At 33.4% G+C, this 19,117-nt stretch overlaps 3 protein-coding genes across 5 annotated transcripts; 2 read left to right on the forward strand and 1 right to left on the reverse strand.

Moving 5' to 3' along the window:
- Positions 1-420: 420 nt before the first annotated feature.
- On the forward strand, positions 421-1,989 carry LOC111465122 (exopolygalacturonase-like). The gene is made up of 4 exons (XM_023109424.1): positions 421-564; positions 649-948; positions 1,023-1,541; positions 1,631-1,989. The coding sequence occupies exons 1-4, from the start codon at positions 430-432 to the stop codon at positions 1,859-1,861; spliced, it is 1,185 nt and encodes a 394-aa protein (XP_022965192.1). The 5' UTR covers positions 421-429; the 3' UTR covers positions 1,862-1,989.
- A 6,729-nt stretch (positions 1,990-8,718) lies between these two features.
- On the forward strand, positions 8,719-10,338 carry LOC111465044 (exopolygalacturonase-like). Its single transcript, XM_023109303.1, has 4 exons — positions 8,719-8,882; positions 8,967-9,266; positions 9,341-9,859; positions 9,949-10,338. The coding sequence occupies exons 1-4, from the start codon at positions 8,748-8,750 to the stop codon at positions 10,177-10,179; spliced, it is 1,185 nt and encodes a 394-aa protein (XP_022965071.1). The 5' UTR covers positions 8,719-8,747; the 3' UTR covers positions 10,180-10,338.
- A 1,068-nt stretch (positions 10,339-11,406) lies between these two features.
- On the reverse strand, positions 11,407-17,329 carry LOC111465045 (probable trehalose-phosphate phosphatase F). 3 transcript variants are annotated; one of them, XM_023109305.1, is made up of 14 exons: positions 17,230-17,329; positions 17,003-17,116; positions 13,989-14,096; positions 13,381-13,876; positions 13,151-13,291; positions 12,999-13,070; positions 12,796-12,921; positions 12,614-12,670; positions 12,424-12,525; positions 12,270-12,347; positions 12,113-12,182; positions 11,963-12,033; positions 11,792-11,884; positions 11,407-11,674 (listed from the first exon to the last, which is right to left on the reverse strand). In XM_023109305.1, exons 4-14 carry the CDS (start codon positions 13,672-13,674, stop codon positions 11,618-11,620), a joined length of 1,161 nt encoding a protein of 386 aa, XP_022965073.1. In that variant the 5' UTR covers positions 13,675-13,876; positions 13,989-14,096; positions 17,003-17,116; positions 17,230-17,329; the 3' UTR covers positions 11,407-11,617. The 3 variants fall into 3 exon arrangements, with proteins under 3 accessions (XP_022965073.1, XP_022965072.1, XP_022965074.1); XM_023109304.1 differs by having other exon boundaries at positions 13,989-14,101; XM_023109306.1 differs by lacking the exons at positions 17,003-17,116; positions 17,230-17,329 and adding an exon at positions 14,249-14,259.
- Positions 17,330-19,117: the final 1,788 nt, after the last annotated feature.

Raw genomic sequence — 19,117 nt, forward strand, 5'->3', positions numbered from 1 at the left:
TTAACAAGTTAAGAAATATATTTTTTTAATAAGAGATTGAGAAATTTTATTAAATCTTACCACAATCCAATACCATAATAATTTAAAATATAAATGTGGATTGAAATATAATTAAATTCTTCATCTATAATAAACGAAAACAACATGAGACCTAGCAAATTTTCAAAGTAGAGAGAAATTTATGGAATAGAATTTAGTGAGGTAAATGCATACGAAAGAATAGCACAATTAGTTAAGTATAAGTGGAGCAAGAAGAGAGCTAATAATAGCAAAGTTCTCTCCTTTTCATATAAATACTTCAAATTGTAAATGGAACATTCAAGCATTTCACACAAACAATCTCCAAAAACAAAAACAAAAACAAAAAAAAGACAACAAAACAAAACAAAAAAAAAACAAAACAAAACAACAAAGCTGAAGAACAAGAAGATGGGTATGAACATGAGGTCGATAACTCTATCGTTCGTGTTATTATTATACGTTTCTATAAGAACAGCTCAATCAAGTGATGGAGTTTTTGACGTGACAACATACGGTGCTAAGCCTAATGCTGATATAACTCAGGTAAAAACTAATATCAAATATATCGATGTTTATATATTTTTACGATGATAAATCTTTTCTAATTATGTTCGAGATTTTAAACAGATTCTAGACAAGGCATGGAAGGACGCTTGTGCTTCACCGATTCAAAGTAAATTAATTATTCCAAAAGAGACTTACATGTTAGGTGTAATCACATTGCTTGGTCCTTGCAAGAGTCCAATTGATATTGTCGTGCAAGGAACAATAATGGCACCCGTAGATATAACAGGTGATGGTTGGATTCAGTTCAGATATGTCGACAAAATTTCATTAACAGGTGGCGGAGTTTTTGATGGGCAAGGACAAAAAGCTTGGGAAAGAAACGATTGTCATAAAAACCCTAAGTGTGCAAGAATTCCAATGGTAAATACACTTAAATTAACTATTTGCAAATTTTAATTTATTGTTTATACTCATGCATGATCGTTTTTTTACAGAGTTTGAAGTTCAGCTTTGTAAAAGATTCAATTGTGAGGGACATAACGTCAAAAGACAGCAAGAATTTTCATGTCAATATCCTAGGTTGTAAGAATCTTACTTTCGACCACGTGACTATAAATGCACCCGGAACTAGTATTAATAGTGATGGAATTCACATGGGTCGTTGTGATGGAGTTAACATCATCAATTCAGTTATTGGTACTGGTGATGATTGTATCTCACTCGGAGATGGAAGCAGAGAGGTGACAATTACGAACGTGACGTGTGGACCTGGACACGGCATAAGCGTAGGAAGTCTAGGACAATATCTTGTTGAAGAACCGGTTGCTGGGCTTTATGTCAAAAATTGTACATTAATTGGTACCACAAATGGCCTTAGAATCAAAACATGGCCGGCTTCTCCTGCTACTGGATCGGTTACTGATATGCACTATGAAGATATAGTCTTGGTTGACGTCCAAAATCCAATTATTCTGGATCAAGAATACTGTCCATACAACAAATGTAACAGGAAGGTACTGGAATTACGAAATCTTTTATTTTTTTTATTTTATTTTAATTAGAAACAATTTCATTAAAATTGTGTTTATTTGATGTTTTTCAGATTCCGTCGAAAATCAAGATAAGTAAGGTGAGTTTCAAGAATATTAGAGGTAGTGCTGGCAATGCAGTTGCTGTGAAGCTTTTGTGTAGTGCTGATTATCCATGTGAAGATGTGACGTTATCTGACATTGATATCACTTATACCGGACGTGAAGGTCCAGTTGTATCTGAATGTTCGAATGTGAAACCGGTTGTTACTGGGATACAAAAACCTATTATTTGTCCTTCGTGAGCGTAAGCTATTTCTACAAAAGATTATCGTTTGAGGAAGAGATTTAATTATGTAGTTTTCTTTTACGTTCTAGAGAATAAATTTGGAGTGAACAAAGGGTTCTCCTTCGTTGTATTTATAAATGAAGAGGAATAAAGCTTTGGTTTGTGTTGATTTTTCATGTGAAGCCGTTGTATTGAGATCACTTATAATTGGATTTGTAGCATTTTCGATCAAACGGGTGATTTTCTCATCTACTACACATCTCATACTACCCCTGTGAACTTAAAATTCATAATCCCAATTGCTATAGGAATTTCGTTTAATTTACCTGTGCCTGTTTGAACAACCTCAGTTAATCGTGTCTTTATTTGATAAGAATCTGTACATTTTTATAAGGTTCCTCTTCCGAATGAAAAAAACTTTATCCATGGATCCCTTCCATTGAAGAAGTGCATCTTTATAATTCTGATAATTTCTTCAATTTCGAACTTATTTTTTAATACAAATCATGAGAATTTATATTTTTTCTCTAATCTTTCTTTGAGAGGTAAAGGATTAAATCTTTTAAGAAAAAGGAATATTAATAATTTCAAAGGATCCTTTAACTATTAAAGGATTAATAGAACGAATCACACTTCTACCACTAAATTGGAATCACACTTCTACCACTAAATTGGAATCTCACTTCTACCACTAAATTTTCTAACCATTAAGGGATTAAAAAAAGTTTTTGTTTGAGATTTTTCTTTTTACTAAATTTTCAACCTCAAAATGAAACCTTTCATGACATATATGAAACCTCAAACAATGAGGTTTGCAACTTAAACCCTAAACTTTAAACCGGTCAAAAATTCTAACACTTAATCTTATTGAAATGATTGGATCTCAATTGTAACTAATGTGGAAGGTGTGTTTATTTGGAATTGGAATATAAAGTAATGCAATCAAAGCCATGAGTGCACTGTTGGTCAATGTAACTTCCTTTTTCTATTCATTCATTCTCTCCTAACACTTGTAATACCTAAAAAATAATTATAAAAAAATATATACGTCAAAATAATAATAATAATAATAAACAAAAATATCATATTTGAGAAAAAGTAAAATTAAAATGACCCTTTCAACCGAAGCAGATATGATGCAGATTTAATTGGAGAGATTTTAGTTGTTATTACCCAAAATCTTATCTCAGATTTCCTTTTTCATTTATATCTATAGTTATAAGAAATTAATTTAGGATCAAATTTCTTTCCTATTTTAATTAGATTTTTGTTATAGGAAATAAAGTAAGAATCAATAAAATTTTAGTTGTAGATCTATAAATCTGTAAGATCAGCCAAAGAATCAATTAAAATTGGCAAGTAATATCTGCTTCCAGAATTGGAAATCTAGTGAAAATAATTACAAATAAAAGGGTGATGATAAGAAGAGCCAAGGAGGAAGAGAAACAAACATGTTAGAAAGATCAGAAACCTGGGATAAGGCACTACTTGGTCAAGTAATAAGAGGTTGTTTATTAGTAACTCACTCATTCATTAGAAAATATATTGTGATACCCTCATTGATAATAGCTAAAAATATTATCCGTATACTATTAGGGAGGAAGGGAGATTGCGAGGGAGATGGAAGAAAGATTTGTTGAACATAATTTAAAAATAAAACAAAAATATCTTTGGGCAATGAACTCCATTAAATTTTGTCTAGTTGAAAACAACATTATATAATATATATATATAACACTTCAAGACTTTTAACAATGACCCATGTAAATTAGAGAAATAATTTTATAGAGTTCAAACTTTAAACTTATGTCATGACTCACATAGGTTGACTCGGATTTCAAAGGACGAAATCAAACTTTCATTAAAGATATATTCGTGACAACGACTTAAGCTAGCCAGGTAAGAGGCCTTACTATCGGCATGATTATATTTGATGTTGACACGTGTCATCTATACTGATATGTGCGAACTATCTGTGAATCGGTATGCTTATATTATGTTTATGTTATGTTATAACATGTGGATTGTATCATAATAATTATGGTACGATGTGTTCGAGGATATGTTTGAGATAGGATACGAGAATGATGCACAAAACGAAATCTAACGATAGGAGCAAGATATGTTCATGAAACGTTAAGGTAGGTTACATACCGGAGTGCTATGGATAGGGGAGATTGATGAAATAATATGGTTAGGATATGGGTAGAAAGGGATAGGTTTGTGATAGACTGATAGAACGATAGCGTTAGGATACGTTCCTGTGATGATATGACTGAGGTACGTTCACGTAACGATATGACTGTGATAGGTATAAGTACGTTAAGGCTATGATAAGTTAAGGAACGATATGAACACGAAGTGTTTACAATATGACATGTTTATGATACTATATATTGTGATGTGATATGTTATTTTTAGATTGTTTTGTGTGATCATTGAGGTAATTGTTGTATGAATTGCACGTTATGAAACGACATGCTAAAAGCATGGAGTTATGTTTTCTAAATTGTATGTGTACAACATGTTATGAATGACATGATATCACGATAAATGAAATGAAATGTAACCCGTTAGGATTATGTATGATACGTAGACTGAAAAATGAGAAATGACGTGTTAAGCATAAAAGATGATGGCGGGGTTATATTCATTTATGATAAGAGTAGAAATGTTGGGGACCTCATGCATTATGTGTGCTCATGCATTTAGGGGGATTCCCCTGTTCTATCACGATGGTACGGACTCGTACATCCAATGGCAGGACAACGATCGTTATGTTTTACATAGCGCTGTCGTGATGGTTACTAGTTCTAACGGGTGTCCGGCCTAAGGAACGTCTCAATGTGTAATAGCCCAAAATAATAATAATAATAATAAAGAGTTAAAAAAAAAAATACCTCAATATAAAAGTAATAATAATGATTCATAAATAAATAATAAAAAGATTACTTAAAAATAATAAAAAAATGAAAAAAAGACAAAAAAACAAAACAAAACTTACCTATCTCTCTCCACTAACCTGTCATCCCAATCTCATCCTCCCTCCTCCACCTCCGGCAACCCATGGCACAATATCACAGATAGTCCAACAAAAAAAAAACAATAAATGTCAGATGTAAGAATTTGAGGCAGGTGACAGATTTAGAGATTTTGGTCTATTGTTACTGTAAAATCGTATCTCAGATTTCCTTTTCTTTCACTAGTATGGTTATAAGAAATTAATTTGGAATCAGATTTTCTTTCTTTTATCCAATATTTTACAAGATCATGTAATAATCAAATCTTATTTTCATGTATCCAATTAATCAGATTTTTATTGGCAGTTATATAAATCTGTAAGATTAGGCGAACATCGATTAAAATTGGCCAATAATATATGTTTAGAAAATAAATATTGAGTAGGAGTAATATCTGTTTAGAGAATGAAAATCTAATTACACAATAAAAAAACAAGGAGGGAGGAAAATAAATATTGAGGAGTAATGTTTGTTTAGAGAATGAAAATCTATTTACACAGTCAAAAGTGGATAGGGAAGATTAAGGAAGTATAGAGGACAAGAAACTCCATTAAATTTTGTCCATTAACAATCTATTCCCTACCACAGTAATAATAAAATATAAAATATTTAGTGAAAATAGCATTATATAGACAACATTTCAAGACTTTTAACCATAGACCAATGTAGATTAGAGATAATTTTATAGAGTTCAAACTTGGAAACTGATGTCATGAGCTCACATAGGTTGACTTGAATTTCAAAGGGCGGAATCGAACTTTCATTAAGGATACACTCGCGACAACGATTTAAGCTAACCAAGTAAGTGACCTTACTATCGGCATGATTATATTTGATGTTGACACGTGCCTGTGGTTCTACACGTGTCATATATACTGATATGTGTAAATTATCTGTGAATCGGTATACTTATATTATGTTTATGTTATGTTATAATATGTGAATTGTATGATAATAATTGTGGTACGATGTGTTCAAGGATATGATTGAGATAGGATACGAGAAGGAGGCACAAAACGAAATGTAACGATAGGAGTAAGATGCATTCATGAAACGTTAAGGTTAGGTTACATATCGGAGTGCTATGGATAGAAGAGATTGATGAAAGAATATGGTTAGGATATGGGTAGAAAGGGATAGGTTTGTGATACATTGATAGAACGATAGTGTTAGAATACGTTCATGTGATGATATGACTAAGGTACATTCACGTAACGATATGACTGTGATAGGTATAAGAACGTTAAGGCTATGATAAGTTAGGGAACGATATGACCACGAAGTGTTTACGATACTCAATATTTATGATATGATATAGTGTGATATGATGTGTCATATTTAGATTGCTTTGTGTGACCATTGAGGTAATTGTTGTATGAATTGCACGTAATGAAATGACATGTTAAAAGCATGGAGCGTATGTTATGTTTTCTAAATTGTATGTATACAGCATGTTATGAATAACATGATATCACGACAAATGAAATGAAATGTAACCCCGTTAAGATTATGTATGAAATGTAGACTTAAAATAAGAAATGACATGTTAAGCATGAAAGATGATAGCGGGGTTATATTCATTAATGATAAAAGTAGAAATATTGGGGACCTCATGCATTATGTGTGTGCTCATTCATTTGGGGGATACCCCTATTCCATCACGAGGGTACGGACGCGTACATCAAATGGCAGGACAACGATCGTTATGTTTGCATAGCGCTGTCGTGACGGCGACTAGTTCTAACGGGTGTCCGGCCTAAGGAGCTCCTAGAGTATGCTCGCCGGACAAGGAAAGTGACCCAGCGGTGTGCGAACTAACTGGTGAGCCCATGCTCGCATGTATGGGCTGTGTGTAGAGTATATGGTGCATGTCCAAATTACCTGTTAGAACAACACTATACGAAGACAGAATAAAAGATAGGTCTCATCATCTCGTTTGCATGTGATTGTTGCATTTAACCCCAATAGTGGAGTCACTTACTGAGTATTTCTTTAAATACTCAAGCCATGTGCTACTATATTTTTCAGGTTAATGCAAGGCGTTCCTGTACGGCTAACGACGACATCGCAACTCGAGACCATGGCACATGCATAGGATAGTGGTATTTATTTTCTTAGACTTATGCTAGAATAGAATGTTTTTTACTAATTTGTTTTATTTAATCTTTTGTAGTATCGTTTTAAAGATGTTTTCGAAACACGTAAGTCCATGGCTGTGTTTTAAGATAAAGGTTATGTTTTATGGAATTTAAATGAAGTCTTCCGCATTCAATGTTTATGTACGTATACAGTAGCGACCTTAAATTAGGTAGAAAATTTCGGGTCGTTACAGCACTCTTATAGTAGTAAGACAGCAATTGTGCAATAGTTATTCTAACTCCACGAACAAGTCAATCATGTGAGGTTCAAACTTGGTGGACAAATAGGAAAGAAATCAATATAATGTAAGTTAAAAATGAATAAGCAACCACTACCATTTTGATTTTGATGGCATTGGCATATGGAAACTACAATCTTCTAGATTTTTAAGATTATTATGAAAATGTAGAATATTTGATGTTTGTAACTGATATCAGTGTGACTTGTGACTGTTTCATATTTGATTTTTATAAGATTTTAGTTATTAATATAATATGCGTCGTGAGATCTCACATCAATTGGAGAGGGAAACGAAACATTCTTTATAAAGGGTGTGGAAACCTCTCCGTATCAGACACGTTTTAAAAACCTTGAGCGAAACCCATAAACAAAAAGTCCAAAAAGGACAATCTCTCCTAGTTTGGGGTTGTTACAAATGACTTCAGAGTCACACACAGAGTGGTGTGCTAGCAAGAACGCTAGGCTCCGAATGGGGTGGAGAGGGGAACAAAGCATTCTTTATAAAGGGTGTAAAAACCTGTCTCTAGCAGCATTTTAAAAATTTTGACGAAAATTTCAGAGATGACAATATCCGTTAATAATGGATTTAGACCTTTGCATACCGTGAGGTCAAAAGAGTAATATTGTGTAATAAAGACGAAATTTTTGGGTATTCTTGTAATTATATTAAAAAACGAAAACATGAAGGATGATAGGATAAAATATAAAAAGAATAGTAATTTGTAAGGAAGTGGTTAATGAACCTAATTGAGTTTAGGGTTTAGGTAAGTTATTAGGAGACACGACACAATCCTTTTGTTTTATGCATCGAGTAAGTAGGAATGTTAATTACATTAAATTAAATATGAAGCATTTATAAAACTAAACAATAAACTATATGTTATATCATAAATTTTAAAGGGGAGTGTTATCAAATGAGGGCGCAGTTAGGTGGATTATATTAATCTAATTAATTTCTTTAATTTAAACTTTATTGGTAGATGTTAAACTTTACGGTAAGGTTGAGTTGGGTTGTAACTCTACGAGTTCGTCTGGATGTCTCGACTAGAAAAATGTCAACTCGTAAATTTAACACGATCTAAATCGAAAAAAAATTAATTCAATCTTAATTTGAATTGAATAGTCTAAATAGGTTAGATTATTGAGTCAAATGAACAACCGAATAAGTGGATGTTTGAAAAATGGGATTAATACTTAGGGTTATAAATTTATGTAAGTCCGACCTTGACCCATATTTTAAAAGTTGTTATTTATGGAATAGAATTTAGTGAGGTAAATGCTTAATCATACGAAAGAATAGCACAATTAGTTAAGTATAAGTGGAGCAAGAAGAAAGCTAATAATAGCAAAGTTCTCTCCTTTTCATATAAATACTTCAAATTGTAAATGGAACATTCAAGCATTTCACACAAACAATCTCCAAAAACAAAAACAAAAACAAAAAAAAGACAACAAAAACAACACAAAAAAAAAAACAAAACTACAAAGCTGAAGAACAAGAAGATGGGTATGAACATGAAGTCGATAACTCTATCGTTCGTATTATTATTATACGTTTCTATAAAAACAGCTCAATCAAGTGATGGAGTTTTTGACGTGACAACATACGGTGCTAAGCCTAATGCTGATATAACTCAGGTAAAAACTAATATCAAATATATCGATGTTTATATATTTTTACGATGATAAATCTTTTCTAATTATGTTCGATATTTTAAACAGATTCTAGACAAGGCATGGAAGGACGCTTGTGCTTCACCGATTCAAAGTAAATTAATTATTCCAAAAGAGACTTACATGTTAGGTGTAATCACATTGCTTGGTCCTTGCAAGAGTCCAATTGATATTGTCGTGCAAGGAACAATAATGGCACCCGTAGATATAACAGGTGATGGTTGGATTCAGTTCAGATATGTCGACAAAATTTCATTAACAGGTGGCGGAGTTTTTGATGGGCAAGGACAAAAAGCTTGGGAAAGAAACGATTGTCATAAAAACCCTAAGTGTGCAAGAATTCCAATGGTAAATACACTTAAATTAACTATTTGCAAATTTTAATTTATTGTTTATACTCATGCATGATCGTTTTTTTACAGAGTTTGAAGTTCAGCTTTGTAAAAGATTCAATTGTGAGGGACATAACGTCAAAAGACAGCAAGAATTTTCATGTCAATATCCTAGGTTGTAAGAATCTTACTTTCGACCACGTGACTATAAATGCACCCGGAACTAGTATTAATAGTGATGGAATTCACATGGGTCGTTGTGATGGAGTTAACATCATCAATTCAGTTATTGGTACTGGTGATGATTGTATCTCACTCGGAGATGGAAGCAGAGAGGTGACAATTACGAACGTGACGTGTGGACCTGGACACGGCATAAGCGTAGGAAGTCTAGGACAATATCTTGTTGAAGAACCGGTTGCTGGGCTTTATGTCAAAAATTGTACATTAATTGGTACCACAAATGGCCTTAGAATCAAAACATGGCCGGCTTCTCCTGCTACTGGATCGGTTACTGATATGCACTATGAAGATATAGTCTTGGTTGACGTCCAAAATCCAATTATTCTGGATCAAGAATACTGTCCATACAACAAATGTAACAGGAAGGTACTGGAATTACGAAATCTTTTATTTTCTTTATTTTATTTTAATTAGAAACAATTTCATTAAAATTGTGTTTATTTGATGTTTTTCAGATTCCGTCGAAAATCAAGATAAGTAAGGTGAGTTTCAAGAATATTAGAGGTAGTGCTGGCAATGCAGTTGCTGTGAAGCTTTTGTGTAGTGCTGATTATCCATGTGAAGATGTGACGTTATCTGACATTGATATCACTTATACCGGACGTGAAGGTCCAGTTGTATCTGAATGTTCGAATGTGAAACCGGTTGTTACAGGGATACAAAAACCTATTATTTGTCCTTCGTGAGCGTAAGCTATTTCTACAAAAGATTATCGTTTGAGGAAGAGATTTAATTATGTAGTTTTCTTTTACGTTCTAGAGAATAAATTTGGAGTGAACAAAGGGTTCTCCTTCGTTGTATTTATAAATGAAGAGGAATAAAGTTTTGATTTTGTGTTGATATTTCATGTGAAGTCGTTGAGTTAGCTGATATTGAGATCACTTTTAATGCCGTTTAATTTACCCTGTGCCTGTTTATAAGATTTCTCTTCCGTATGACTTCATAAGGACCCAAAATCCAGACTTTATCCATGGATCCCTTATTCAATAAAACTAAATTTTGTGATCCAATTTTTTCAATTTCGAACTTATTTTTTAATACCAATCATGGGAATTTATATATTTCCTCTTGAGAGATAAACGATTAAATCCTTTAATATCCTCGAAATTGAAAAAATTTTGAGATTACACTGACTCATCGTGATCATGCGAGATTTTCTTAAGTTAATAGAACGAATCACACTTTTATGACATATATGAGTCAATGTAATCTCAAATAAATGAAAAAAATTCTAAATTATCATCCACTCAAAATTTTTAACTCTCCAAAAATAAATAAAATTATGGTGTGATGATTATTTTAAAATGTGAAACTCAAATTAGAAGCAATCCTGGAAGAAGATAAATAAGTTTCTTTATAATATGTCATAGACATTTATTTTACCACTCAATTTCTAAGATAAATAAGTTGAAATGAACCAAGAGATTTCCGTTGTTTTATTTATAAATGAAGAGGCATGCAACTTAAACCCTAAACGGTTGGTCCAAAATTCTACAAAGATTTGTGCTAACAAAGACAATTGGATCTCAATGGAAAGTTAAATCAATTCAATGGATTTGAGACCACCACTTTTGATGGGCATACCAAATCATGATTGTGCTTGAAACCACCCGGTTTTACTATCTCAACTTTGAATGACCAAAAAAAGAGGCTAGAAAAGAATAAAGAGAAGAAAATGGACAGAAATAGCATGTTTTATTATTAATTGATGACATATATTTTATACATTTAACCCATTTATTTATATTAAATATTAGAGGCAAGTTTCCTAGTCGTTGAGTAGGAAAGACTATGAGGTTCACTTGGGTTAAGTGTTCTAATAACCCAATTTGACCAAGAAGATGCTGCTCTTGCTAGAAACAAAGTTCTTCGTTTTAAAAGTGGTTGGATATGCATGCACACATATGGCTCTTAGCTTGAAAGTAGCTCGAAATATCGCAGAACTGTGTTACGGTATTGTTATAAAGTAGCTCGAAATAATTCCTTAACTGAACATATCATAAACTCCCAAAGGAAGGGGAGAAAAGAGAGAATTTATTACACAAAGAAAACATGAAACTTTGCCTATTCTAAATTCCACAACTCACACAAACTGGTTTGAATTCTTTGAGGTACCAAATGAAATCAAGTATTTTTCTCCACCTTCCTGCTTCCCACCAATCCCATCAGGAATTCCATTACCTGCACGCACCCCCCACACCACGCATCACAATTCATCACATATTATTCTTCTACTTCGTCTTTCAATTCATCATATTTTCAAATTTGATTTTGAATAACTTAAAATTCAAGACTGACCTCTGGGGGATCCCTAAGAGAGTAGAATGCATTGGTCTCTTTAGGCACAGAAGACACCAAGATGCCGTAGCCTTGGTTTCTCTCCCGCAGCACCTGCGAGCAACAGCGTTAACAGACGACTCGAACCACCATATGATTCGAGGAGATCCAGCTACAAGAGAGATTCTTTACCTTAAAAGCATCTTCATCAGTTCTGTCATCACCAATATAGATAGGGAGCACGTCTTCACTTGCGTTTAATCCTGCAAGATTGTCGATTCAGGATGAGAATATGCAAGCAAGCTAACTCTGAGCATTCATCTGTGAAGAATGAACAATTACCGAGAGATTCGAGCAGAAATTCAACAGCTTTTCCCTTGTTCCAATCGAACACCGGACGGATCTCTAAAACCTATAACGGGACCGAAGCAGTAGTCAGAGCACAGTAGGGAAAAAAACTCGAAATAATGGAACCGTTACAGAAGAACAAACAACATACCTTCCGCCCATGTGTTAATCGTAAACGTGGGTGGTCTTTTAGTACATCATGAACACACTGTGCTATTGTAGGCCAATTCTGAAGAAGAGGAAAGGGAGAACAGTTTAAGAATCCAAATTGTAAAGCCAAGCTTCAAAATAATCTCGAATCTTACCTTCTCATGTACATTGCGGTAATGTACAGCGGCACAAAACTTGTGGTTTTCAACTTTTGCGCCTCTAATATCCTTCGTCTTCTCGACGAGGGTTCCAAAAACCTACAAGAAAAATTAAATTTCTTACATATTATAAGTTTAAAACATTATTCTAAGACTTGAAGATGTAAATAAGAAGAAAAAAGTGCACCTCGTCTATCATGGGCAAGAATTCCCTTGCGGGCTGGAACAGATTAACATCCTTACCCTGTTTTTGAGTTGAAATCAACGAAAGCACAAATCATTAATGTGTGATTATCATGCTTAAGGGGGGGAAAACGAAGCAAGATATAAAAATAGTATTCAAGGATCTTATTTTATTCCATCGCTCACCTGGTGGTCAGTAGATCTAGTACAGTTGGGATGGGAATTCAGCACTGTTTGACTCACAGGCCCGACAATGTCCATCCCATGACTACCAGCATAATAGAGTTCTGTTAGTCCTACCAAGTCAAAAACCTGGGAAAAAAAAAAAGTTTCAGTAAGTTCTTGTCAAAACCCAAGAAACAGATCATTTCGGACGGTTCTCGACGTACCTTTTCTCGCTTTCTTCCACTAATGATTGCCGTTGGAAAATATTTGGCAACATTTCTTACAGCAAAACGCATCTAAGAAAAAAATATTTTGTTGAAAAAAATATGTAAAAAGAGGAAAGGTTGAGACGTTGCTGCGAGAATGATAGACGTACAGTATTAGACATAAGAGCACAATCTGGATCATCTACTATAGGAGAAAGGGTCCCATCATAGTCCAAAAAAACAGCTATTTTCTTATTTCTTGCGTAACTGGTTATTTGCTCTAGAGAGCCGAGTGCTGAAGGGTGCTTCAGCTGTAGAAGAAGAAAGAAAAAATGAGTAAATTGAAGTGGAAAAATTATATAGGAGGAGGTAGTTAAGATTTATAAGGATCAAACATTACCACCCATGAGCTGTAAGCAACATCAGTATCATCATCTGAAGCGAACTCGGCATCAAAATCCTTTATTTTCTTTCGAGGAGGAGAAGAGGATTTCATGGCATCCAACCAACCATTGGACCACACATCATCAAATTTTCCAGACTTCTTCCTAGGAATTGGGATATATTTACTTGGGGGAAAGGAAGCACCTGGTTGAGAGTAAGGCAAAATAGCAGAATGGATTCCTAGCCTTGATTTATTCATAGGTGCAGGTTCAGTGAGAACAGGAGATGCATGATTTGATGTCATGTCCATGTAGCAACTTAATACAAGAATAAATTAATTTGTAATACAGTGGTGTGGTGTGGTGATAGAGTATAGCTCGATCAAATAGAAATTTGTGCCCCTTTTCAAAAATAATTTACCCAACCCTTTTATCAATGAAAAACCAACGCTTCAATGTTTTCTTGTCACTACTGTTTGGGGAGCAGTCCATCAAGAGCAGTTTTCCTGAAAACTGTTGGAGAATCATACATTAAAAAAATGAAATTATTATTTGGATAAAAAAAAAACAAAAACCAAAAGCCAAGATGCAGACAGGGAAAGACAAATTATGAAACAGTGGGTACCCTTTCATTGCCAAAACAGCACAGCATCTATAAAATGTTGCTCAACATTATTTGTTATCAGACCTTTGAGGAAGGAAAAAATATGTTTCGAATACAAGTGACTACCCTCTGTTCTGCATAGAAAGAGTAGGTGCATAAAGGTGGTGAGTAGCTCTAACTTAACCAGTGAATTCTCAAATGACCCAATTGGTAAAAGATTGTCTACCCCATAATAATATCAGCTAATCAACGGTAGGAAATAGGAAACCAACAACAAAAACATGAGTAGAAGCTAACATTACAGAATATTTATTATGTACCGCAGCCGCATATTAACAAATAATTTAAAAGAATACATACTTTAACCATAAACCGGATAGAATCAAACACATGGAATAAAATTTTCCGAATGGACCAAATATGGTCAACTCTAATGATCCATCTCCCAAAGATGGGCATAATATCTATCGGGCATGCAATAAGTTCAGGTCTTGAAATGTTAACATTAATTTTTTTTTTTTTTTTTTTTTTTTGCAACAGTTCTCACATGCATATTCTCATTTCAGATATAATTTAGTTCTCAGCATTTGAATATATTTTATACTGACAAGATAAGGGGGAGGTTTAGAGAGATCTGACAGTGAACCATTTGATGAATTATTCTCCTGACAGTGCCAGAGAAGAAACTAAGGCAACAGAGTAATGACATCAAATTGAATGATATTTAAATAACGAGTTCTCAGGGGATGCTAAGAGAGACGAATTGCTACTTTCACTCTGAAAATGGTTATAATGTTGTGCAAAAGATAATGGACGATTTATACATCCAAAGAAATCTGAACTTAAATAAATTGTCTTTTAAAACATGGCATTTAGTCTACTAGCTTCATGTCACAAAGGAAGGAGAGCTGGACGATTAAAAAAATAAGGAATGACATCTAAGTTTTTGACAAAATATTCAGAGTGCAAGTGAAAATTTCAGTAAATATATTTAAGCATTCAACAGCCCACCTCGTTTTGGGATAATGTCCAGCCACATTTAACTATGGATAAGAATGCTTCAGGGCTTATCTACATATCTTTTATGCAAAGAATCTAGGATTTTCCATTACAATATTAGTACTAGATTAAAAAACTCTTCTGGGACGACAAAGAAAATATTGCAGGCATATCTACGGGGATCATGCGTAATACAAGCATATGGAGTAGTTTATCTCCATAATCAAAGCCCATGGGTTAATATTTTGCTCTTGACAAAAATTAATCGAGCTATTTAAATTGCAGGTTGAGTAATAGAGTACAAAAGGTGACATATTGATGCCCTTTGTTTACAAGCTATGTGTGGTAGCAAAAAACATTGAAAAGCATGGGAACACTGTTTGTGAGTGAGAGAGACAGAAGGAGGATGATTACAAAAAAAACAAAAACAAAAACAAAAAAGGTTTTCAATGATTATCCATATATATATATATATATATATATATATATATATATATTTTGGTTCTATGAATGGATTTTAAATACTCCCCATCAAGTTTTCTCGGTCATCAAATAGATCAGATATATAGATCGTATTCTCATCTTGAAGAACTAGGAGAAACGGTAGTGTTCATAGCATATTACTGAAGATTGGAGAAGCCATACACATGCTTCAAAGATGAATGATACACTCACATACTTCAATCAAAATGAAAAGAGTTTTTAATGATTTTCTTCTCATATTTACATCTTAAATTCTTTAAAAAAAAAATCAATCAAAACAAAACAAAAAAAATGTCTGGACACCTAGGCCCGGCCTACGGACCACAAAGTCATGTCTCAAGACAGTTGTATCAAAAAGCCGAGTCCTGTAACTGGTAGGACTGACTGGTTAAAAGACGAGACCTACACAGGCTAGTAATTACCGAACCCATTTCAGTAGAGCTCTGTGTTCCCAGATGTTTCGACAATACTAAAAAATTCTACCTTTTAATGAGTGGGAGGAAGAAGAAAAGGCTACGGATACCAACCATATAAATACTTGTGTGATTGTAATGTAAATATCAATTTTATAAATTTTATTTAAAAAAAATCTCAAGGGATGCTACAAAAAGTTTCTTTTTCTCTATATTTGGCTCTTGGTGATTTGTAACCATTTATTCTTCCAGTACTTTATTCTGCAAGGAAGGATTCAGCCCCCATTTGTCCGTCCTTATGTTCTGTAAGAATTAGGCTTCTAATGCTTAAAAAAGGTAGAAAATAACTTGGGATCTAAATGGAAAAACAAAAAGTAATTGAAACTGAAAGTGTTCTTGATGAGAGGTAATTATTATAATGCACTGTTCAATTAAAAAAATAACATGAACCCATAGGAAAAAGTATACACTAATGTTAAAGAAAAGAAAGTTATGGAAGCCCTTAAAGAAAAAGATGTGGCTGAAATGATATTATTTATTAACCAACTGCACGCCAGATTCCTAAAGGAAAAGACAAGAAAAGAGGGCTTCTTCTCTCTCCCAGTTAGTTACATCAACAAAAGCACGTGAACTATTCAACAACGACGGTGCTCACAGTTCCCAGCAACCGACAAAATAGAAATTAGGGTAAATTATCACAAGACGTTTAATGCTAAAGGATGGGGGAGAAAAAAAGGAGCTGTCAAATCAGTCGGTTTAGGAAGCTAACTTTTCAACAAGGATCCTATGTGCTAAAATAGGGAAATAAAAATAGCGATTAGAATCACTTACAGGAAAATCCAGAAACAATTATAATAACCAAAAACACGAACACAATGCCAAAACCCGAGTTAAAAAATCACTAAACTGTAGATAATGATCAGAAATCTACAGAAACGCAATAAGAAAACATCAAATATTATCGGAAATCGAAAATGTCGACCACACACAGAGATACACACAGAGCAAAAAGAAAAAACTCGAAAAGGTTCCTTACGACAGAGTCTCTGACAGGCTTGGATTAATAACAATATAATAAGAAGAGGAAAGCAAAATGCGACGAAAAGAGGAAAAAAGAAATCCGAGGAGGAGAGGACGTACCTGAGTAGAAGTAATTAGAGACGTAACCTCCACTTCTTCTGGTTCCTTTGTGGTATGAACCAAAGAACACAAAAACGGCGCTGAACGGAAGAGATTCGAGATGAAATAAGAAACCTGAGAAGAAAAAGAAGGAACAACACCGGAGAAAATCGGATCAAAACAGGGAAAATCTGAGAATATAGAGGAAAATGAAAGAAAACGGGAGAGAGAGAGAGAGGAAAAAAAACCTTCGGTGGAGCGCAATGTTAGAGACGATGAAATCTAGAGCCAAACAGAAATGAGAGAGAAATCGATGGTAAAATGGTAAACACACGGGAAAAAGAAAGGATTCGACGACGAGAAATTTTGGAGTATTTATAGCCTTCCGATTCCGTATTCAACAAGGCAACCCTCTTTTTTTCATCATCTTATTATTATTTTTTTTTTTTTTTTTTTTTTTTATGGTTTGTTAGCTCATAACATTAATTTCTAAAATTCTATGCCAACCACTTACATTTTAGTCTATTTCGGAATAAGTGTGCACAATTGCACCAAGTTCAAAATGTTGGAGGATGAAAGTCTCACGTCCGCTAATTTAAGGAATAATCATGAATTTATAAGTGAGGAATACTAACTCCATTGGTATGAGGCCTGAACCCTAAAACAAAACCATGAGAGCTTATGTTCAAAGTGGACAATATCATACCATTGTGGAGAGTCGTGTTCGTCTAACATGGTATCAGAGTCATGCCTTAAACTTAGCCGTGCCAATAGATTGGCAAATCCTCGAATGTCGAACAAAGGACTCCAAAAAGAAAAAAGGAGTCAAGCCTCCTCGAAGGTACGAAGGTAGTCAAAAATGACTAAGACTCCAAAGGAGTCGAGCCTCGATTAAGGGGAGGCGTGCTTTGTTCGAGGTGGGTTGGGTTAGGTTACATTTTTTTCGGGTTGGGTTATCTTGAATTTTTTCAAAAAAATCGAAAATTCAAATTAGCTCATAACCTTCCATTTTTCTTTATCGGATCAATCCAATCGACTAAAAAATATAGTTATGATCCAACTCTACCCTACTTTTAATATTATTACGAAGAACAATAATATTTAATGTTACTGATATTAATGATGAATCGTGACTCGTAAAGGTTTGATATTTAATTTTATGAGAAAAAATTATTTGGTTGATAAATAATTTTTTAAAAGAATTTAAAAATTTTACCTCTAATAAAATACTATATTTATAATTTATAATTTAGCATTTTCAATATTTATGAATCTTTTGTGATAATTTTTTTTAGAATATTACGTCATAAATATGAATTTATTACACTTCGTAGAAATTAAAACTACTCTAAAATTACACCAATTATTTTCAAGTTTATTTTCATGCGATATCAACTATCATACAATTATTAATATATTTTTTTAATATTTTAAGAGGTAAAATTATCTTAAATATTAAAATATATTTAGTGATTTGCAACTTCGTAAATTGTGTAAAATGTCTCCTTAATTATGAAAGTAATTACACGTAAATTTTATTTTTGTATTTTTCTTTTAAAATTAATTGACTTAAAAAAAATAATTAAATTGAGAAAAACGAGGGAGGTTAATTTAGTAATATGGTTTATAAAAAAAAGAATTAAAAATTAAAAAAAAAAGGCTGTGTGGGACCCAGAAGGGGAGAACTTACACGTGTAGGAGTATGTTACAAGTCCCGACTCGATGACACATAAGAAGGAGAATGTGTGACGTGGCCACGTGTCATGTGGGCCCAGTTACAGAACATTGGACGGATGTGGCGCAGCAGTCGCCTCTAATACAGCTGGCACTCGTCGTCCTTCGCCGAGAGTTTTCCTTCTTTTTTTCGTTATTTTTTTATTTTCCTTAGAATAATTCGTTGGCCGCCACGTTTAAAATATTACTCGCATATATAAATATAACCTTCAAAAATTAGAATTAATTATATTTAATTTTTTTGACATATAACATTTTTTAATTCAATTAAAGATTATTCGACAATCAACATAATTTATAATTAAAATGTGATTTTGAAAAGTATAACAACACTATTTAAAATATGAGATCTCCCCTCTGTTGGAGCGCGGAACGAAACATTCTTTATAACTATATGAAAAC

The sequence above is a fragment of the Cucurbita maxima genome, unplaced genomic scaffold (assembly GCF_002738345.1).
Source record: "Cucurbita maxima cultivar Rimu unplaced genomic scaffold, Cmax_1.0 Cma_Scf00028, whole genome shotgun sequence".
Lineage (NCBI taxonomy): Eukaryota > Viridiplantae > Streptophyta > Magnoliopsida > Cucurbitales > Cucurbitaceae > Cucurbita > Cucurbita maxima.